This window comes from Bison bison, unplaced genomic scaffold, assembly GCF_000754665.1.
Source record: "Bison bison bison isolate TAMUID 2011002044 unplaced genomic scaffold, Bison_UMD1.0 scf7180017864259, whole genome shotgun sequence".
NCBI classification, from domain to species: Eukaryota; Metazoa; Chordata; class Mammalia; order Artiodactyla; family Bovidae; genus Bison; species Bison bison.
In genome coordinates, this window is record NW_011494831.1 from 653,600 (window position 1) to 677,410 (window position 23,811).

The 23,811-nt window shown below is 35.2% G+C and overlaps 1 protein-coding gene across 2 annotated transcripts in view; it reads left to right on the forward strand.

Annotated features, from left to right (window-relative positions):
- SPRED1 (sprouty-related, EVH1 domain containing 1) overlaps positions 1–23,811 on the forward strand; it is a 119,278-nt gene that overhangs the window by 66,932 nt on the left and 28,535 nt on the right. For both annotated transcript variants that reach the window (XM_010847923.1, XM_010847924.1), the window contains exons 3-4: positions 18,254–18,422; positions 20,595–20,644. In XM_010847923.1, coding sequence (XP_010846225.1) covers positions 18,254–18,422; positions 20,595–20,644 — 219 coding nt within the window. The remainder of the gene's footprint in view (positions 1–18,253; positions 18,423–20,594; positions 20,645–23,811) is intronic.

Here is a 23,811-nt window from a genome sequence, read left to right on the forward strand (position 1 = left end):
ACTCATAGTTCACTAAAAGCATACATTGAACTTGGGGAAAATGTTATCCCCTTTTTTCCATTAACTAAATAACTATGAAAGATAGCATATTGCAGGTTTTATCTGGAATGGAGAATGTGGACATCCATCTTGCTGCTGCTAAGTCGCCTCAGTCGTGTCCGACTCTGTGTGACCCCATAGACGGCAGCCCACCAGGCTCCTGTGTCCCTGGGATTCTCCAGGCAAGAACACTGGAGTAGGTTGCCATTTCCTTCTCCAGTGCATGCATCCACACTAAGTCGCTTCAGTCATGTCCGACTCTGTGTGACCCTATGGATAGCAGCCCACCAGGCTCCTCTGTCCACAGGATTCTCTAGGCAGGAATACTGGAGTGGGTTGCCATTTCCTTCTCCCTCCATCTTGCTAGTCTTGAGGAAATAATAATGTCAGGAACAATTTCTGTAGTATTGTCACAGGTGAGTCACAGACGGACAAATAGGAAATTTGAGTTGGAGGAAGCTCCTTGGGCAGACCAGTTTTGCTGTGAAGGGTTGTGATAGAAAGAAATGCTAATGATGGCATTCATTTAGTTTATTTTTTTATTTTTTTAAATTTAAATTTATTTATTTTAATTGGAGGCTAATTACTTTACAATATTGTATTGGTTTTGCCATACATCAACATGAATACGCCACGGATGTACACGTGTTCCCCATCCTGAACCCTCCTCCCACCTCCCTCCCCGTAGAATAACCTGTTCATTTTAGGGTCAGTCCGTTGGAAAAGATAATAAATTGTATGGCTAATTTTTTGTACAATGATGAATTTTGTGAGCTCACAGCAGTTTGATAATAGTTCATTCTTGAGTATTATCGATATTCTTTGAAGAGGAAGAAATATGCCTGCTGTATTTCTGTTCTCTTTCTTTGGGAGCAAAAAATTAGTACACACTGTATGGTTTCCTGAAAATTTAAGTTTTAGAATATTCTCATATTACCTTCCTGGTTGCTTTTATTTCCTCTTTTTTAGAAAACATCAGCTTAGCACTTCAGCACTCTCTTTACAGATGACACTATACTTCCTCTTAATTTTTTTCAATTTTTTTTCATATTTTATTTTTTAAATTATGAAAGTATGATAACACATTTAACAGAAACTTGGAAAATACAGAACACAGTTATTAAAGCATACAATTCTACTATATACTACAATTCTTTTTTTAAGTAGATAAAATATGATTTTCTGTTGAAGTTTCAATATCAAACTCTCAAAAGTTAGCAGAGTGAATAGAAAAGTAGAAGGATATAGTAGACCTAAAAAACACTATGAACCAATGCAACATAATTAAGATTTATAAAATATTCATTTAATAGGATGCAAATTCTATTCAAGTTCCCAAAGCAGAAGACATTGGAACATATCCAGGGATGTAAAACAAGGTTTAAAAGATTTCATGGTCAAGAGATCATACAGAGTCTATTCTCTTATCACTGTGCAATTATGTTAGAAAATCAGTATTAAAAGGTATTTGAAAATAACCTGCATATTGTTGTTGTTCAGTCGTTCAGTCATGTTTGATTCTTTGCAGTCCCATGGACTGCAGCACACCAGGCATCCCTGTCCTTCATTGTCTCCTGGAGTTTGCTCAAACTCAAGTCAATTGAATCAGTGATGACTTTTTTTTTTTTCATTTACTTCCTATATTACTTGTTTTGAATTAACATCATTTCACTCTTTAGTTATTGATTTATATTGGTTGATTTAGTTAGTGAGGTTCATGATTATCTTGGCTTCATCTTTTCCTTTTATACCTGATTGTAATATATTTCACATTCTTTCCATTACATTCTCATTGCCATTAAGCTATTATAATGGCTAACGTGTATATATGAATGTGCACCCAGTTGTGTCCGACAATCATTTTGTGTAGTCAGTGTTTTTCAGTTGTGTTGATAGGTGCATAGTGGTAGCTCATTGTAGTTTTAATTTGCATTTCCATAATGGTTAGAGTTGAATATCTTTCTGTTTAGTTATTTGTATCTTCTTTGATGAAATATCTCTTTGTGTTCTTTTCCTGTTTTCTCATTGGATTGTTTGTTTTTTTGCTGCTGTGTTTCAAAAGTTTCTCTTTTTATTTTCCAGATACTAGTCCTTTATCAGGATATATGACTGCAAATATTTTCTCCCAATCTATAGATTGTCTTTTTAACCTTCATGGAATATTTTATAGAGCAAAGTTTAAATTGATGAAGTTCAGTCTATCTGTTTTTCCTTTCATGGATTTTGATTTTGGAATCACATTAGAGAATGCATTTCCTTACCTGGGGTCCCTGAAGATTTATACTATTTTAAGTTTTAAAATTTTACATTTCATATTTAAGGCTGTAGTCCATTTTAAGTAATTTTTTTATATATGATGATTAAGTCAGTTTTCATTTCTTTTGCCTATGAATGCCCAGCTGTTTTCTAGGACCACTGCTTGTTCATCTGTTAAATTACTTTTGTGCTCTTTCACTATGAAGAACTACAAGACCTTCTAGAGCTAACACCAAAAAAAAAAAAGATGTCTTTTCTATCATTGGGGACTGGAATGCAAAATTAGGAACTCAAGAGAAATCTGGAATAACCATTAAGTTTGTCCTTGGAGTACAAAATGGAGCAGGGCAAAGGCTTACAGTTTTGCCAAGAGAATGCACTAGTTAGAGCAAACACCCTTTTCCAACAACACAAGAGAAGACTCTATACGTGGACATCACCAGATGGTCAGTACCAAAATCAGATTGATTATATTCTTTGCAGCTGTAGATGGAGAAGCTCTAATCAGTCAGCAAAAGCAAGACCGGGAGTTGACTATGGTTCAGATCATGAATTCCTTGTTGCAAAATTCAGGCTTAAATTGAAGAAAGTAGGGAAAACTGCTAGATCATTCAGATATGACCTAAGTCAAATCCTTTATGATTATACAGTGGAAGTGACAAATAGATTCAAAGCATTAGATCTGATAGACAGAGTTCCTGAAGAACTATGGACAGAGGTTCGTAACACTGTACAGGAGGTGGTGATCAAAACCATCTCCAAGAAAAAGGAATGCATCATGGCAAAATGGTTATCTGAGGAGGCTTTACAAATAGCTATGGAAAGAAGAGAAGTGAAAGGCAAAGGATAAAAGGAAAGATACATCCGTCTGAATGCAGAGTTCCAAAGAATAGCAAGGAGAGATGAGAAAGCCTTCCTAAATGATCATTGTGAAGAAAGAAGGAAATAATAGGATGGGAAAGACTAGAGATCTCTTCAAGAGAATTAGAGATACCAAGGGAACATTTCATGCAAAGTGGGAACAATAAAGGATAGAAATGGTATGAACCTAACAGAAGCAGAAAATACTAAGAAGAGGTGGCAAGAATACACAGAAGAACTGTACAAAAAAGATCTTCATGACCCAGATAACCATGATGGTGTGATCACTCACCTAGAACCAGACATCCTGGAATGCGAAGTCAAGTGGGTCTTAGGAAGTGTCACTAAGTACAAAGCTAGTGGAGGTGATGAAATTCCAGGTAAGCTATTTCAAATCCTAAAAGATGATACTGTGGAGGTGCTGCAGTGAATATGCCAGCAGATTTGGAATATTCAGCAGTGGCCACAGGACTGGAAAAGGTCAGTTTTAATTCCAGTCTCAAAGAAAGGCAATGCCAAAGAATGCTCAAACTGTCACACAGCTGCACTCATCTCACATGCTAGCAAAATAATGCTCAAAATTCTCAAAGCGAGGCTTCAACAGTATGTGAACCGTGAACTTCCAGATGTTCTGAATTTAGCAAAGGCAGAGGAACCAGAGATCAAATAGCCAACATCCATTGGATCATCGCAAAAGCAAGAGAATTCCAGAAAAACATCTACTTCTGTTTCATTGACTACACTAAAGCCTTTGACTCTGTGGATCACAACAGACTATAAAAAATTCTTAAAGAGATGGAAATAGCAGATCACCTTACTTGCCTCCTGAGATATCTGTATGCAGTTCAAGAAGAAACAGAACTGGACTTGAAACAACAGACTGGTTCCAAATTGGAAAGGAGTATATCAAGTCTGTATACTGTCACCATTTTTTTTACCTTGTATGCAGAGTACATCATGTGAAACACTGGGCTGGATGAAGCACAAGCTGGAATTAGATTGCTGGGAGAAATATCAGTAACCTCATATATGCAGATGATGCCACTCTTATGGCAGAAAGTGAAGAGGAACTAACGAGCCTTTTGATGAAGGTGAAAAAGGAGAGTGAAAAAGCTGGCTTAAAACTCCAGACTAAAAAAATGATGATCATGGCATCTCGTCCCATTACTTCATGGTGAACATATGGGGAAACAGTGAGAGACTTTATTTTTTGGGGCTCCAAAATTACTGCAGATGATGACTGCAGCCATGAAATTAAAAGATGGTTGCTCCTTGGAAGAAAAGTTATGACGAACCTAGACAGCATATTAAAAAGCAGTGACATTATTTTGCCAACAAAGATTGATCTAGTAAAAGCTATGGTTTTTCCAGTAGTCATGTATGGATGTGAGAGTTGGACTATAAAGAAAGCTGAGCACTGAAGAATTGATGCTTTTGAACTATAGTGTTGGAGCAGACTCTTGAGAGTCCCTTGGACTGCAAGGACATCAAACCAGTCAATCCTAATAGAAACTGACCCTGAACATTCATAGGAAGGACTGATGCTAAAGCTGAAGTTCCAATACTTTGGCCACCTGATGCAAAAAATTGACTCATTAGAAAAGACCCTGATGCTGGGAAAGATTGAAGGCAGGAGAAGGGGATGACAGAGGATGAGACGGTTGAAGGCATCACTGACTCAATGGACATGAGTTTGAGCAAACAGTGGGAGATGGTGAAGGACAGGGAAGCCTGGCGTGCTGCAGTCCTTGGGGTCACAAAGAGTCAAACATGAATAAGCAACTGAACAACAGCTCTTATTAAAAATTAGCTGAGAGTTTTTTTGTAGGTTCTCCATTTTCTTCCATTGCTCTGTCCCTCCATAGGAATCACATACTGTTTCACTGTAGCTGTATTGTAAGCCCTAATAGTGGGCAAAGTGATCTCTCCCGTTTTATTTTTCAATATTATTTTAACTGTCCTGGTATCTGTGCCTTTCCATATAAATTTTAGAATGAAATTGTCATTGTCTACAAAATTGGTTGGTCAATTTTGGGAGAACTGACATCCTTATTGTGTTGAAAATTCCAATCTATGAGTGTGATTTGTCTCCAGTTTAGGTCTTTCAGTTTCATTAGCATTTTGTAATTTTCAATGTATAGATCCTAAAGATACATTTTGTTAAGTGTATATCTAAGTGTTTGATTTTCCATGGAGCCGTTTATATACTGCTGTCTTTGTAGTTTTGATTAGTGCATGCTCAGTTAGTGTGAACAGGAATTCACTTCATCAGTCTTGCTGAACTATGAGGTGTTTTGGTAGATTCCTTGGGGTTTTCTAACATAGGCCATTGTTGTCATGTATAAATATGAGCAGCTTTATTTCTTCCTTTTCCATCTGTATGCCTTTTATTTCTTTTTCTTTCCTTATTACAGTGGCTAGAACTTTAAATTCTGTGTTGAATAAGAATGGTCATAGTGGACATCCTTGGCTCTTTTAGATCTTAGCAGAAACAATTCACTCTTTCACTCTTGAGTATGATATTAGTTATAGAGTTTGTTACAGATGATTTTTATTGAGTTGCTGATAATTTTTTATCATGGATGGATTTTGGAATTAGTCAGATGAGTTTTCTGTGTCAGTTGATTATGTTCACATCTTCAGCTTGTTGATACCGTAGATTACACTTTTTTTTTTTTCCAGTGTTGACTCAGCCTTGTATTTCTGGAATAAATCCCACTAGATCATGGTGTATAATCTTTTTATATGTTACTGGGTTTGATTTGCTGCTATTTTTGGGGGGAGTTTTGTATTTAAGTTATTGAGAGGTACTGGTCTGTAATATTCTTTCTTTTGGTATTACTATCTTTGTGTGGTGTTGGTGTCAACGTACTGGTGGCCTCATAAATGAATTGTGTAGTACTCCTTCCTCTTTTGTTTTCTGAAAGAGTTTGTGTAAAATTGATGTTAGTTCCTCTGAAAATATTTGGTAGAATTCTCCACTGAAACTGTCTCAGTGTATAGAGATCTCTCTCTCTCTCTCTTTTGGCCACTCGGCAACTTTTAGGATCTTAGTTCCCCAACCAGGAATTGAACCTAGGCCCTTGGCAGTGAATGTATGAAATCCTAATAATTGGGCGGCCAGGGGATTCCCAAGAAAAGTCTCTTTGCAAGCTTTTAAATTACAAATTCAGTTTCTTCAAGGCTTATAGGACTATTTAGGTTCATCTGTTTTATCTTGGTTGAGTTTTGATAATAATGTGATTTTCAAAGAATTGGTCCACTTCCAAGCTGTCTAATTTGAGTGTAAAGGTGTTTTTAGTATCTCAAGTACTCTTTTTTTTTTTTTTTTTCTTTTTTGGGGCAAGGAATACAACTAAGTCGGAAAGCTAGCTGACGAAGAAGATGGCAGACTAATGTCTGAAATAACCATCTTCTCAAGTGCTTTTTGAAAGGCTATAGGATCTTAGCAGCAACTCATGTTTCATTCCTAAAATTGGTGATTTGTATCTTTATTTTTAGCTTGTCAATCTTACTAGAGATTTATTAGTTTTGCTTTTTCTTTTCTTTTTTTTTTTTTTTTTTTTTTTTTTTTTTTGTAGATCAGCTTTTTTTTTTCCTCCCCATCTATTTTCAGTTTCTGTTTCTGTTGATTTCTTTTCTTTGGTATTTTCTTCCTTCAGCTTGCTTTGGATTTATTTTGCTCTTCTTTTTCAAGTTTCTTGAGGTAGAAACTTCAGTTATTGATTTGATACCTTTCCTCATTCCAATATCCATAGTTTTTTGAAAGACTTCAATTTTTTTAATATAAAAGTTTGACTTTATAAATTTTAATCTCACTTATTAAATTAATCAGATCTTATATATCCTTTGTGTGTGTGTGTTTGTTTCAACTTAAAGGTTAAAAATCCACAGCTGTCATCATGTATTTGGATATTCTTGTGTTTTGAATGGTTTTTGTGTTACGTGACTATTGCTGTGTAAGTCAGTTAACAAAGGTTCATGGCTGTTAAAGTCTTAAGTCACCGAGATTGATTTCATCAGAATTGTATGGACCTCTCTCCAAATTATGCAGACCCAATGGAGAGTGAAGAGAATTGTTTAAGTTTATTTAGTTTTATTCTTTTAGTTCAGAGTTCTGACATCCTGTGGGGACTTGGGAGAGAGTCAAGTAAAGAAGCTGGGTCACACTGACTGTGCCCAAGAATTTGCCACTAGGAGTCAGAGTAGTAACCTACTTGTGACAGTTCACTTCTCTGTTTTGTATCTCATCTCCTCTTCCCTCATAACACCCCATTTCACTTATATTTTCTACGACTCCAGTTTCCTGAATAGTTACAGGTTTCTAATGGTTTTCTATTTTTTTTCATTCAGCTTTGATAAGTTATAATTTTTCTTGGAAATTGCTGTTTCACTTAGGTTTTCAAATTTGAGATCTTAAAACCTTACACTGATATTACTTTCTAAATCTTTGCTCTGCCTTCCATTTTAATTACATAGTCACAGTGTAATTATCATATTTAGGAAATTTAACATAAATATAGGTCTTTAATCTACAGTCCATATTTCAGTTTTGCCAACTCTTCTGATAATGTTCTTAAAACATTTTTTGTTCTCTCAGTACAAGTAGCATTTAGCTGTCATGTGTCTTTATTCTTCAATCTGGAGCAGTTCTTCAGGTTTTTTTCATGACATTGTTTCAGTTTAGTCGCTTAGTCGTGTCCAACTCTTTGCAACCCCGTGGACTGCAGCACGCCAGGCTTCCCTGTCCCATCACCGACTCCCGGAGATTGTTCAAACTCATGGCCATCGAGTCAGTGATGCCATCCAACCATCTCATCCTCTGTCTTCCCCTTCTCCTGCTTTCAATCTTTCCCAGCATCAGGCTCTTTTCCAGTGAGTCAGTTTTTCACATCAGGTGACCAAAGTATTGGAGTTTCAACTTCAGCTTCAGTCCTTCCAATGAATATTCTGGACTGATCTCTTTTTAGGATGGACTGGTTGGATCTCCTTGCAGTCCAAGGGACTCTTGAGTCTTCTCTACCACCACAGTTCAAAAGCATCAATTCTTCAGCACTCAGCTTTCTTTAGAGTCAGACTCTCACATCTATACATGACTACTAGAAAAACTATAGCTTTGACTAGATGGACCTTTGTTGGCAGGGTAATGTCTCTGCTTTTTAATATGCTGTCTAGGTTGGTCATAACTTTTCTTCCAAGGAGCAAGTTTCTTTTAATTTCATGGCTGCAGGCACCATCTGGGATGATTTTATTGTTGGTGATTTTGATGGCCCCAAAATAAAGTCCGGAGAAGGCAATAGCACCCCACTCCAGTACTCTTGCCTGGAAAATCCCATGGATGGAGGAGCCTGGTAGGCTGCAGTCCATGGGGTCGCGAAGAGTCGGACACAACTGAGCGACTTCCCTTTCACTTTTCACTTTCATGCATTGGAGAAGGAAATGGCAAGCCACTCCAGTGTTCTTGCCAGGAGAATCCCAGGGACAGGGGAGCTTGGTGGGCTGCCGTCTATGGGGTCACACAGAGTCGGACACGACTGAAGTGACTTAGCAGCAGCAGCAAAATAAAGTCTGTCACTATTTCCATTGTTTCCCCATCTATTTGCCATGAAGTGATAGGACTGAATGCTATGATCTTAGTTTTTTGAATGTTGAATTTTAAGCCAGCTCTTTCACTCTCCCCTTTCACTTTCCTCAAGAGGCTCTTTAGTTCCTCTTCACTTTCTGCCATAAGGGTGGTGTCATCTGAGTATCTGAGGTTATTGATAGTTCTCCCAGCAGTCTGGATTCCAGCTTGTGCTTCATCCAGCCAGGCATTTCACATGATGTACTCTGCATGTAAGTTGAATAAGCAGGGTGACAATATACTGCCTTGATATACTCCTTTCCTAAATTGGAACCAGTCCATTGTTCCATGTCCAGTTCTAACTGTTGCTTCTTGATCTGCATACAGATTTCTCAGGAGGCAAGTAAGGTGGTCTGGTATTTCCATCTCTTTAAGAATTTTTCCATGGGTTGTTGTGATCCACACAATCAAAGGCTTTGGCGTAAGTCAATAAAGCAGAACTCTGTGATGTTTTTCTGGAACTCTCTTGCTTTTTGATGATCCAACGGATGTTGGCTATTTGATCTCTGATTCCTCTGCCTTTTCTAAATCCAGTTTGAACAGCTGGAATTTCATGGTTCACATACTCTTGAAGCCTTGCTTGGAGAATTTTGAGCATGACTTTGCTATTGTGTGAGATGAGTGCAATTGTGTGGTTGTTTCAACATTCTTTGGCATTCCCTTTCTTTGGAATTGAAATGAAAGCTTATCTTTTCCACTCCTGTGGCCACTGCTGTGTTTTCTAAACTTGCTGGCATATTGAGTGCAACACTTTCACAGCATCATCTTTTAGGATTTGAAACGGCTCACCTGGAATTCCATCACCTCCACTAGCTTTGTTCATAGTGATGCTTCCTAAGGCCTGCTGGACTTTGCATTTCAGGATGTACTTGGGTATAATCTCCAAAATGACAGAATGATCTGTTTGTTTCCAATGCAAACCATTCAGTATCATATTAATCCAAATTTCTGCCCCAACCAATTATGCTGAAGAAGCTGAAGTTGAATGATTCTATGAAGACCTACAAGACCTTTTGGAACTAACACTCAAAAAAGATGTCCTTTTCATCATATGGGACTAGAATGCAAAAGTCGGAGAAGGCAATGGCACCCCACTCCAGTACTCTTGCTTGGAAAATCCCATGGACGGAGGAGCCTGTTAGGCTGCAATCCATGGGGTCGATAAGAGTTGGACACGACTGAGCGACTTCACTTTCATGCATTGGAGAAGGAAATGGCAACCCACTCCAGTGTTCTTGCCTGGAGAATCCCAGGGACGGGGGAGCCTGGTGGGCTGCCATCTATGGGGTCGCACAGAGTCGGACACAACTGAAGTGACTTAGCATAGCATAGCATAGAATGCAAAAGTAGAAAGTCAAGAGATACCTGGAGTAACAGGCAAATTTAGCCTTGGAGTACAAAATGAAGCAGGGCAAAGGCTAACAGAGTTTTCATGAAACTGACATATTTTAAAATATTGGCTCCTGCCCTTCTTTTTGTGGTAGCTGAACTGTTATTATTTGGGAAGAAACTACCATTTTGCCTTCTGTTACTTTTTAGATTTTTTTCTAAAGTCCCATTTATCTCAGAACCCAACTTTAAATACAAATTTCTATTAGTAGATAATTAGTAAAAATGTGTTATTTGATAACAATATAGTTTCATATTTTATAGAATGCCTTGGTGTCCTTTATAAAGGGTTTTATATCATCCAGATACAAAGTTTTTTATATCATCCAGAAAACTAAAGGTCATAATAGGAGGCAGCTATTTGAGTTACCAGGTATTGATTTTGTTTGTCAAGTGATTTAACTTTAAAATGCAGTTTTTATTTTTAAAATGAAATGTTTTTTCTTTCATTCAAAGATATTTCTTAAAGTTACCAAAATAATTTCTTTGTCTAGTTACCAACTATCCTACATCTTAGATAATGCTTTCTGTAAACATGTAATTATCTACTTGTAAGGTAGCATATGTAATAAAGTTACATAGTAGTTTGAAAGTACATATTTATTTTTACTCTGCTTTCCCAAATTATTACTTGTTATTAGTGAGACAGAAATGTACTTATATCCATTTTTGGCTTGGTCTATTTTAAATGCTTCTGACAAATAGTCCAGTAATTTGCTGTATATTTCCCAAAATAACTTGAAATATATCTTCAGAAGTTTTAGTTAATTTAGTGACTCTCAAACCCATCCCCCTCCTTTTTTTTCTTTATAATATATCCTAGAATTTTTTTCAGAGAAAGGAAGAATGTTGGAGATTGTAATGTTTTCACTCTCTGTAGAATCATCTGTTAACAAGCTCTTTGAGGTCCTGAGCACCTTTATTTATCATTCAAACTCCTCCCCATCCTGTACTCAAAAAAGTAAATACTGACCTCTCAGCCTTTGTAGCAACTTTTCTATTATGGGCTGGTTGCATCACCTTATGACTAACATCACCCTTGCTGCTAATATGTATTGAAGATCTGCTGTGTGTCAGATGCTATTTGAATACTTTGTGTATATTACCTCATTTAATTCTTAAGTCAGATGGGTAATGAATGGTGAACACTGGAGGGGACCCAGTTACTGTAAGCTTTAGAGCCTCTGAGCTTAAAATTAATTTATATACCGAAATCCCTCTTATGCTTTCTTTTTTTCTTCTTGGGAAGTATATGTGGATCGTTCTGTTTCTACTATAATTCATATTTTAATCATTTTACTTTGGAAATATTTTGCTCATGTGAAGAATATCCATTCTCATTAACCATCTTTCTTCTTTTCCTTTCTCTTTTAGCTCTTAGCCTGCTTCTGTAAGAAAACCACTTCTCTTCCTTCTCTGCCTTCATCTATAATAGATTTTGATATATTTAATGCTTACAGTAGATTTGCTTTCCTTAAATTCAGAGTTCACCTATGCATCTGGTTGTTTTTTTATAATACCTATTTAACCTTTCTAGAAGAAAAAGAGTATTTGTTCTTTTTGTTATCACTAGCTCAAAAGACCTTAAGATCTTATTAAAATAGTCATGTTCCAAAAGTATTTATCTAGCTAGAAAAGACTTGTATATCTTAGCCAACTTAGATCTATTCAAATCTATATTAAAAGTGCAAAGCTGTTATACCAAATAACCCTGTTTTTCTTCCTTCCTTAAAGTCCCTTTCCTAAAGCTGATCCAGTCAGTCTATTTGCAGTGATTAAGTTCTACTCAAATCTGATCAGGTCTATTCATATGTAAGAGTCTGAAATTTTCTCTCTCTCTTTTTTTTTTTTTTTGGAGGTGATCAGCATAAAAATATTTAAGTGCTTTTGAATTTGTTGCTTTTTCTAGTTAAGTTTTTTTCATTACGCTTTTTTATAGTTTATAGTAAATAATTATTTTTTCCGAATCCCAATAAATTTGTAGATGGTCAAGAGTTCAGAAGTTATAGTGTTGATTTTAAAACTCTTTAATTTCTTCTTTGTTAACTAGCCACATTCTTGGTGGATCCATTAGGGGTTATTGGTAACAAGTTACTTTGCATATGTTCTTTTGTAGTTACTCTTGTTGAGTCACTCTTAATATTCACTTTGCAGTTATTTATGCTCAGTATCTTTTCTCCTTATTATTTAATATATAATCTGTCTTTAGCGTAGAAATGAGGACAGGGCCAATGATCTTCTTTCAGATTTATGTGATTAATACATTCTAATTTATAAGTCAAGCTCTGGGAGTTGGTGATGGACAGGGAAGCCTGGCACTCTGCAGTCCATGGGGTTGTAAAGAGTTGGACACTACTGAGTGATTGAATTGGATTGGACTGAATTTATAAATGTCCTTCATGGTTACTGTGGAGGTCTGATGAAATTCACACTTCTAGAACGCCTTAACCCCAGAAAGAAGCACATTCAACTAAGAAGTAGCAAAGCTGTATTAACAGTTTTAACAACTTGTTTATTTATGATTATACTTTTAATGGCTTCTGGTAGTTGCTTTTAGGGTACTCTTCTTAAAATTATTCATTTTGTGCTAAATCTTCATGTAGGAGAAAATAAAAGTTCTAAGAGTAAGTATAGGTCATGTATTCTGGGAGAGCTGTAACCACTTCAGGCCAGTAGAACACCTGTTACTTTACTGGATTAGTAATTAATAGATATGGGACTTCCCTGGTGGCTCAGCAATAAAGAATCCTCCTGCCAATGCAGGAGACACAAATTCAATCCCTAGGTCAGGAAGAACCGTTTGGAGAAGGAAATGACAACCCACTCCCATAGTCTTGCCTGGGAAATCTCATGGAGAGAGGAGCCTGGTGGGCTGCAGCCCATGGGGTTGTAGAAGAGTTGGACACAACTTAGCTACTAAACAACAGTAACAATTAATAGATATAACTCTCTATTGACTAATAATTTATCTGGTTAGCTTATTTTTCCTGCAGCATAAATAATTCACCTGGCACCTTTGGATTGGTTGATTGTCATCCCTTGGCAAAAATGTAGTTGCCATTTTCTACAGTTTCTACAGTTCCAAACACAAATGTGGTAAACATTGAACTCTGCTTCCTATATGCCTATTACTGTTAATATAATATTATGGTGATCTTACAATACAGAATTAATATAGTGAAAACTGCAATGAACTAAAGTCAGAACATATTGTTCTGATGTAGTTGAGAAGTGGAAGTAGAAGATGGGAAGAATTCACTAATTTTTAAGAATCCTTTCAGCCCTTAAAGTTATTTTTATTTTTAAAGAATGGAGATTTAGTATTGATGGTGGGTAAAAGCCTTTTTAATCTCGTTGATCTTTTTTAAAAATTTGAGATAGATGGGTTTTATTCCTATTATTTAATAAAACTATTATTTATATTGTCCTTAATGTTATGAGTACAGTTATTTTTTAAATGCTACTTAAAGTCAGAAGCAAAACAGTTTTTTAATATCTTGCATGACAAGAGATTTTTATACTTCAGATGTGGAGGCTTTGATAATTATGTAAATGCTGAGTGATGCAGAATGTTCTAGGAAGCATATTTTTTAAATTACTTCCAAAAATCATGAGTCATTTGTTGTGTCAATAGATTACCTGCATTTTTCTTTCCTGACACCTATTCCTAAATTCAGAATAGCTACACTGTTGTAGTAGCCTTTCCCTGTTTTTCATTTGCTGAATCCTGTCCAGCTCTGCCACCCCATGGGCTGCAGCACACCAAGCTTCTCTGTCCTTCACTATCTCCCAGAGTTTGCTTGTCCTAAATAATAGTTATTTTTGTGGTATGCTAAATATATACTATGCACAGTATGATATATTTTATATCCTAATGTTACTTTGTAGGTAAAAATTAATGACATAAATTGACATCTACTTCAGAATTAGTTGGCATTTTGTTTTTGTACCAAGTTGGTATGGTGTGTAACCTCAATATTTATATAACTTTCAGGTGGAACACATTTTTGCATAAGTACTTGTATGAGTCAAAGAGCTAGTTCATTATCCTTACTGTTTCCTCAGTGTATTTAAAAACTCATTTTAAAAACTTCTTTTTCTTAAAAAAAAAAAAAAAACAAAACTTCTTTTTCTGTGTGTTTTGGGACCCTGTAAAAAATAGATGCTGTTTGTAAACAAGTGGTATAGATGAGTATAGATCATGTTGAAATTTTTCTAGCAGATAGTAGTTGGAAAAGAACTTAGGGAAGTTTTGAAAAAGAGTTAACAGCATTTTCATCTATTAAAAATTAATTTAGTGACAGTTTTCATGTAATAAGACTATGGCACCACACTCAGGTTTTTATGTCCTTCCCTTTTTTGACAATTGCAATTGAGCAGTTTTCCAAAATATTTATGTCTTTTCCACTGTTTATGAATTAATATGTTATTTTATGAATTAATATAAATTAACTTATGAAGTAATAAATTAAGTAAATATGTTGCAGTAATCTATAATACCAATTTTAACTTCTTGAATTCCAGAACTTAATTATGAATTTTATTATTATTATTACAAAATGGTTTTTGTGACAGTTTGTAAAGTACAAGTGCTAACACACTTTGCCTGTAAGCAAGCAGGACATTATTTTGTTTTATTTGTCATTTATTGCAGAATCAACAAAACTTACTATCAGATATGATTTTTTCAGTGATATGCTGGTAAAAGTTTAACAATAAGCTTTTGGTGGGGGAGTTGGTAGAGAGAGGCAGTTTATAGCTTAACATCAATATGAGATATAATAGAATCAATATAACATCACATCACTGCATATAGAGTTGGGAAGAAGTGATTAGTAAGTACTATACCAGTATTTTTTCTTTTATTACCTGTGCTTTTGGTGTTATATCCAAGAAAATGTTGCCAAATCCAATGTCATGGAGTTTTTGTCCTATGTTTTCTTCTAAGAGTTCTGTTGTTTTAGGTCTTCTTTAGGTCCTTGATCCATTATGAGTTAATTTTTACATGTGGTGTTAGATAAGGATGAAACTTCATTCTTCTGCATGTGGATATCCAGTTTCCTAGGACCATTTGTTGAAAAGACTTTTACTTTCTTCCATTGAACAGTCTCGTCATTGTTGTCAGATATTTTGATGTGGTTTCCTTTTTGTTGGTTATTTTTGTCTTGAAAAGATGTTCAGTTCAGTTCAGTCACTCAGTTGTGTCCAACTCTTTGTGACCCCATGAACTGCAGCACGCCAGGGTCCATCACCAACTGCCAGAGCTTGCTCAAACTCAGGTCCATCAAGTCGGTGATGCCATCCAACCATCTCATCTTCTGTCATCTCCTTCTCCTCCTGCCTTCAATATTTCCCAGCATCAAGGTCTTTTCCAGTGAGTCAGTTCTTCACATCAGGTGGCCAAAGTATTGGAACATCAGCTTCAGCATCAGTCCTTCCAGTGAACATTCAGGACTGCCTTTAGGATTGACTGGTTTGATCTCCTTGCAGTACAAGGGACTCTCAAGAGTCTTCTCTGACACCACAGTTCAAAAGCATCAGTTCTTTGGTGCTCAGCTTTCTTTATAGTCAGACTCTCACATCCATACATGACTACTGGGAAAAACCATAGCTTTGACTGCATGGACCTTTGTCAGCAAAGTAATGTCTCTGGTTTTTAATATGCTGTCTAGGTTGGTCATAGCTTTTCTTCCAAGGAGCAGGTGTCTTTTAATTTCATGGCTGCAGTCACCATCTGCAGTGATTTTGGAGCCCCCCAAAATAAAGTCTGTCACTGTTTCCATTGTTTCCCCATCTATTTGCCATGAAGTGATGGGACTGGATGCCACGATCTTAGTTTTTTGAATGTTGAGTTTTAAGCCAAGTTTTCACTCTTCTCATTCACTTTCATCTTCACTTTCTGCCATAAGGGTGCTGTCATCAGTGTATCTGAGGTTATTGATATTTCTCCCAGAACTCTTGATTCCAGCTTGTGCTTCATCCAGCCCAGCGTTTCACATTATGTACTTTGCATATAAGTTAAATAAGCAGGGTGACTATATACAGCCTTGGCATACTCCTTTCCCAATTTGGAACCAGTCTGTTGTTCCATGTCCATTTCTAACTTGTTGCTTCTTGATCTGCCTACACATTTCTCAGGAGGGCAGGTAAGGTGGTCTGGTATTCCTGTCTCTTGAAAAATTTTCCATAGTTTGTTGTGATCTACACAGTAAGAGGCTTTGGTGTAATCAGTAAAGCAGATGTAGATATTTTTCTGGAATTCTCTTGCTTTCTTCTATGACTCAACGGATATTGGCAGTTTGCTCTCCTAAATTTTGTTAAGTGCTATTTCTGCTTTTTCAGATGAGATCGTGTGGATTTTTTCCTTGCATTCTGTTCATGTAGGATATTACTTTGATCAGTTTTTATGTGTTTATAACTGTCCTTGCATTTCAAGAATAAATCCAGTTTGGTCATAGTATGTATCGTCCTTCTAATGTACTGCTGAGTTTGGTTTGCAAATGTTGAGGATTTTTACATTAAGGATTTTTGCGTCCTTCATATTCATAAAGGATGTTGTTACATAGTTAGTTGTCTTGTAGTGTCTTTGTTATCAGGATAATGCTGTCCTCATAGAATGAATTAGGAAGATTTTACTCTAGTCTTTTGATAAAGTTTGAGGTGCTGGTATTAGTTCTTTAAATGTTTGATATAATTCACCAGTGAAGCCATTAGGCCCAGGGTTTTTCTTTGTCACGAGATGTTTGATTATTGATTCAGTCTACTTACTAATTATGTATTTATTAAGATTTTCTTTTTGTTTCTTACTTGATCTGTCTTGTTTTTCTAGTAATTTGTCCATTAAATCTAGGTTATTTGATTTGTTGGTGTACAGTTGTTCACAGTACTCTCTCATAATTCTTTTTATTTCTCTAGAATTGGCGTAATAATGTCTCCATTTTGATTCTGATTTCTCTTTTTCTTCTTAGTCCTTCTAGCTCAAGATTTGTCCATTATTAAAAACATTTTGAAGAGCCAACTTTTGGTTTCATTGATTTTTCTCTATTGTTTTTCTGGTCTCTACTTTGTCTCTCCTCTGATCTTCATTATTTCCTTTATTCTTTTTGCTAGGTTTGGGTTTAGTTTGTTCCTTAAATTTTAAAGTTATATTGTTGATTTAAGATTTTTCCTTTTTTTTTTTTAATGCAAGTGTTTATACTTATACATTTTCCCCTTAGTACTGCTTTCTTTGTTTCCTTTAAGTTTTGGTATGTTGTATCATTGTTTTCATCCTCTTTAAGTGTCTTACAACTTCCCTTATGGTTTCTTCTTTGATAAGTTGGTTGTTTAATTCCCAGAATATTTTGAATTTTCCAATTTTCCTTTTGTTATTGATTTTTAACTTTATCTTAATTTGGTCAGAAATACTTTGTATGATATCCATATTCTTTAATATAGTGAGATTAATTTGTGGCCTAACATATGGTATATCCTGAAAAATGTCCCTTGTGCATTTCAGAAAAACGTGTGTTCTGTTACTGAATAGAGTGTTTCGTATGTCTGTTTGGTCTAGTTGATTACTGTGTTAAATTCTCTGTTTCTTGAAGGATAAGGTCCTTTCTACTCACCTTGGCTTTTGTAATTTGTATGCAGGCTGTGCCACGAACATGTGCACAGCTGTCTGCCCTATGGCTGGAAATGGGTATGAGGGTTGGTGCTGCTACTAAGCTAATAGCTGAAATTGACCAAAATTAACTGCAGTTTACTGTCCATGTCTTTTCCTGAAAATTACAAGCTTTCAGCAGACTCTAAGGTTCCAACATAGTTACATCCGATAGATATTGCCAGCCAGTTTTGTCTAGGTAGGGAGATAGATACCTGGGGCTTCTTAAGAACTCTGCCATCTTTCCAGAATCTTCTTTAATCCCATATTAATTTCTGAATCAAGTGACTTTGTGAGTAGATTAAGTAACAAGACCTCACATTAATGGAGGGATGCTTTTATTAAAATATAACAGCCCTTTTCTCAACTAACTTTGTATTTAAGAGTTATGTTAAATTCATTTGATACATGTATAGTAATTTTTGGCATTTAACTTTTGGCAGGTGGTTTTGGAATGTATGCTTAAAAAAGACCTTATTTACAATAAGGTCACTCCAACATTTCACCACTGGAAGATTGATGACAAGAAATTTGGCCTTACCTTTCAAAGTCCTGCTGATGCTAGGGCTTTTGATAGAGGCATTCGGAGAGCTATAGAGGATATTTCTCAAGGTAGGTTGTTTTGACTGTTTCCTTAATTTATTAGTTACATATAGTAGAAGTGACTTCAAGGGCTAAAAAAGAGAGGAGCAGTCAGAACTTTCAAAATCCTGCATGTGTGTGTTACTCATATCCTTGTTTTGGTAATTATAAGCAGAAAATGTATAATAATTAAATATACGTTGACTCTAGTTAATCTATGACAAAACCTTTCTTAAGTCTTTACCTGATTTCATTAATAAGGATTGGCAGAGACTGCAACCTATCCCTTTGTGTATCTTACCAGTCTGTTAGATCATAAACTCTAAAGCTTGCAAGTTTAAAAGGGAGGAAGAATATTTACATGTAAGACTGGGTTTTGCTTAATTAAACAAAATGAAATCACTTCAAAAGTCATTTCTTTCCCCCAAAGAAGTCATAACTAAGATTTAATTTGTTTTTTTAATTAAGAAAGAAAATATATCTGTTAGTAGAAATAACCTTCTTATACAAAGCAACTGAATGAAAACGTGTTGACAGCATGTGACTTGTACATTTTGAAGATGGGACTTTAGTAAAAAAATTAGAAAACGTGAACTAATTATGAGACAAGCCAGAAGCAAGAACATCAAAAAACTTAGCACAAATATGTATTGTTAGTGAGTGAAGCTGTAGTTAAATAATGTTTTAGCTACTTTAGAAGACTAGAATTTGGAAAACAATTTTTGATTTTTTTATTCAGAAAAAAATTCCATGAAATGATGGCAGTCATTTTATTCTTAGTACAAGAACCCATAAATTCTCCCTATATCAGTGTTCTTATTGTTGGCTGAACATGTGAATCAACCTGGGAGGCTTTTGAAAAATAGAATAACTGGTCCTCACTCCAGACCACTTGAATCCAACTACTTGGGGAATAGAGCTGAGGCATTCCTTTTTTCTTTAACGTTTCTGTGCATTTCAAATGTGATGAGAAATTATCAACTTATATATCATGAATTTAGGCAGGAGGTGGGGGAGGTGAATATGAATCTTTAGATTCTCCTGTAGTGCTTATGGTTCTTAAACTATTGCAAAAAACTTAAAAATAAAAAAATATATGATGCCAAATGCCTCATCCAGCAGAGATTCTGACATTACTGGTTTGAGATTGTACTCTGGCATCAGTATTTTTTTTTTTTTTTTTTTTTAAGTTTCCCAGTTAATTCTGATATTTAGCTAGTGTGGAAGAAGCAGTACTTTAAAAAGAAAATTGTTATCCCTGGCTGCTGGAATTTTGTGTTTTGAATTAATTTTATGCCCACACTCATACCCCCATAAGAGCATACTTCTGTCCCTAGGATCAGATAGAATGGTTTATCTTTTTTAAAAAGTAGTTAATAAGGAGAAGCTCATAAACACCTCGCCAAATAGAGTAGACGACAGTACTCAGCCTATCTCATTGTTTTTGAACTTTAAAAAAATATATACTTGGTAGCATTATTACCAGCCACTATTACAGATTTTAAAAATCACACTAAATATTTCTTACTTAGCCTTCTATGATAGTAAGAATAAACTATGCAGCCCTTTCCATAGGTCAACTTTCTCTTCAAGGGTAGCAAATAAACTCAGGATACTTTGCTCAAATAAATTCTTATTAATTTGTTGAAACTAAAGGCACTCTTGAATGTGATAAAAAGTTCTATAGAATCATTGGTGCTCAAAAGTCAATAACAACAAATGACTATTGATTATCAATAGTGGATTCAAGCTCATTTGTTTTCTTTATTACTAAAGTGACTAAAATCCTAGCTGAGGTACTGAATACTGTTTCTTAGGTCAGAGTGTTTAGAAAAATTGAATAAATTATGTGGGTATCTCCTGAAGAACAGAGGAACGTAATGCATATACTCTTCTAGCAGTTTGAGTATTTCAGAGAAATCAAGGGGAGGACTTAGTAGAGATAGTGCACTTTCACAGAATACATCTCTTTAATAAGTAACTGGAAATTTACCTGTAGAAGAGGAAAACAATCACTTTATTCTCTGTTTTTCTTAACAAAGGGGCAAGTATGAGTGGCCAACATCTGACTAGTTGCCGGGCAGTCCAGAATGATCTCTGATCAATCTTCTATAGTATCTTAGTGATACTATCAATTAGTCAGCAACTCTAAAATCTAAGACAAAAATTCTATGCTTAATCAACTTTTACTTGTTTTCTTAGGATGCCCATCATTTAAAAATGAAGCTGAAGGAACAGAAGATAATTTACAAGTAAGTAGTTTGACTTCAAAGGAATTTCAAAACCTGAAGGATGTGGTGGAAATCACTAGCCTTAATAAATAAACAATTCATATAAATTCTTAGGAAATTTTTAGATGCCATATTTGTCAGGAAATTTGTGTGTATGTATGTGTGTGTATATGTATACATATATACATTTTACATTTTGAGAGAGGTTGATTTTGTTCAGTTTTTTTTTTTTTTTTATGAAAAATACTTGAAAGATTTTATTTATAATAGCATCAAAAAGTATAAAGTTCCTAGGAATAAATCTAATAAAAAACTTGAAAGAAAAAAACTTGTTAGAAAAGCCTGATTATAAAGACTGAAATTTTCACAATTAGAAGATTCAATATTGTTTAAATTGCAATTTCCCCTAAAATTGATTTGTATGCAAACCCATTCAAAATCACAAATGTTTTTGTGTAGAAATTTATGATGTGATTCTAAATTTTTTTTTGTAAATTAATTAATTTATTTTAATTGGAGGCCAATTACCTGACAGTATTATAGTGGTTTTTGCCATACATTCACATGAATCAGCCATGGGTTTACGTGTGTCCCCCATCCTGAACCCCCCCTCCCACCTCCCTCCTCATCCCATCACTCAGGGTTGTCCCAGTGCACTGGCCCTGAGTGCCCTGTCTCATCAATTGCCTTGCATCGAACCTGGACTGGCAATCTATTTCACATATGGTAATATACATGTTTCAATGCTGTTCTCTCAAATCATCCCACCCTCACCTTCTCCCACAGAGTCCAAAAGTCTATTCTTTACATCTGTGTCTCTTTTGCTGTGATTTTGTTCAGTTTTATAAGGAATTGGCTCATCAGACTGTGGGAGCTGGCAAGTCCAAAATCCACAGGGCAGGCAGATAGGCAGACATCTTGGAAATTCTGGCAAGAGTTGATGTTTTGGTCTTGAGTCTGAAGGCAGTCTCACGGCAGACTTCCTTCCTCTTTGTGGGACCTCAGTCTATAAGTCTTTTCATAATGGGTCCCTCCCACTTTATGGAGGATTATCTCCTTTACTGAGTCTACTAGATTTAGATGTTCATCACATATGAAAATTACCTTCACAATATTTAGACTGATGTTTGCCCAAACCACTTGACACCATGGCTTAGTCAAGTTTACAAATAAAATTAACCATCACAGATATCCCATTCCATACATAAGGTACTTGTATTAAAAATTCATAGAAAAATAAGTGCGAAATGTTGATAAGCTTGAACACCCTTAATCTCAGGAGGTAGTACAAATTAACATTCTTTAGTTACCAAATTGTCAAAGATTTTAAAAGTTAATTTTACCCCTCACTGGATCTTTCCATGAAGTTGACAGATTGACCCTCTGCTAGAGAAAATGTAGCTTGGTAGATTGTTCTTAGAAAGCAGTTTGGTAATACATATTTAAAAGCCATAAAAATAGAAACATTCATGCCTGTTGATCAAGTAAATGAATTTGAAAGGATAGAGATACACACAAAAATTTTATAAACAGATTTTTGAGCGTGTGTGAAATACTGATAATAAAAATTATCTAAATAGAATGGAAATGGTTGAATTAATTAAGGTATCTTTGTCATAAGACCCGTAAAAAAATTTTATTATTTGTAATTTACTTGTAATATATTGAGTAGTAAAAAACATAATTATGTGGTGTTATGATCCATCATTACTCAACTAAAATGATAAATAATTTTGTTGGTTGCTTTTGGATTGTGGGATTCTGAGCTGTATGGTTTTCTTTTTAGTACTTTTAATATCCTAAAGTACTAGTATTTTTAGAATAATAGAGAAAAAAACCAAATTTATATGTATACCTTATATAAATTTTCATATTATTATAAACATAGAAATCACCTAAAGATGTGGCAGACTGTTTTATGTACATTTACAATCAGAAAATAAAAATGGTTTTCATTTTGAAAATGTGAGAAGTATAGCAAAATTCAAAAAATAAAACATAAATATGCTGTCTTCCATGATAACCATCATACATATTTTTAAATGTAGCCTTTGAGTGTTTTTCTGTACAAGTCAATAGGTATGCATGTGTTACCATATCATTGTACTATAGATTTTTTCCGAAACTTCACTTAAATAGGGAATATTTTTATGTGCCCTTAGTGTTTCAAGTTTACGATTTTCAATCTTTTTGTGTCTGTAATTTGCTTTCAGTGGATGTATCCTAACATATTTATTATACATTTAAGAGTTCTTATTTGTGTTGTAATATATGAATCTATTTATTTTATTGACCACTAGTTATTATTTTATAGTGAATTTCAGTTAATTAGGTGTAAGTAATAAAATACAAAATAAATATTTTTTTAGTTAATTATTTTCCAAAGTTCTATTTTGTTCTGGTATCAACGAAAATAATGCTGGACTGGATGAATCACAACCTGTATGCAGGACAATTTAGAACCAGACATGAAACAACAGACTGGTTCAAAATGGGGAAAGGAGTACATCATTCCAAATGCCAGGCTGGATGAATCACAAGCTGGAATCTAGATTGCCAGTAGAAATATCTGCAACCTCAGATGTGCAGATGATACCAATTAATGGCAGAAAGTGAAGAGGAACTAAAGAGCCTCTTGATGGAGGTGAAAGAGGAGAATGAAAAAGCTGGCTTAAAACTCAGCATTCAAAAAAGTAAGATCATGGCATCCAGTCCTATCACTTCATGGCAAATAGATGGGGAAAACGTGAAAAACCGTGTCAGATTTCATTTTCTTACAATCCAAAATCAATGTGAACAATGACTACAGCCATGAAATTAAAAGATAGTTGCTCCTTGAAAGAAAAGCTATGACCAACTTAGCATATTAAAAAGCAGAGACATCAGTTTGCTGATAAAGATCTGTATAGTCAAAGCTGTGGTTTTTCCAGTAGTCATGTATGGATGTTAGAGTTGAAACATAAAGAAGGGTGAGTGCTGAAGAATTGGTGCTTTGGAACTGTGGTGCTAGAGAAGATTCTTGAGAGTCCCTTGGATGGAACAGAGATCAAATCAGTCAATCCTAAAGGAAATCAGTCTGAATATTCATTGGAAAGACTGAAGCTGAAGCTCCAATACTTTGGCCACCTGATGCGAAGAACTGACTCATTGGAGAAGACCCTGATGCTGGGAAAAATTGAGGGCAAGAG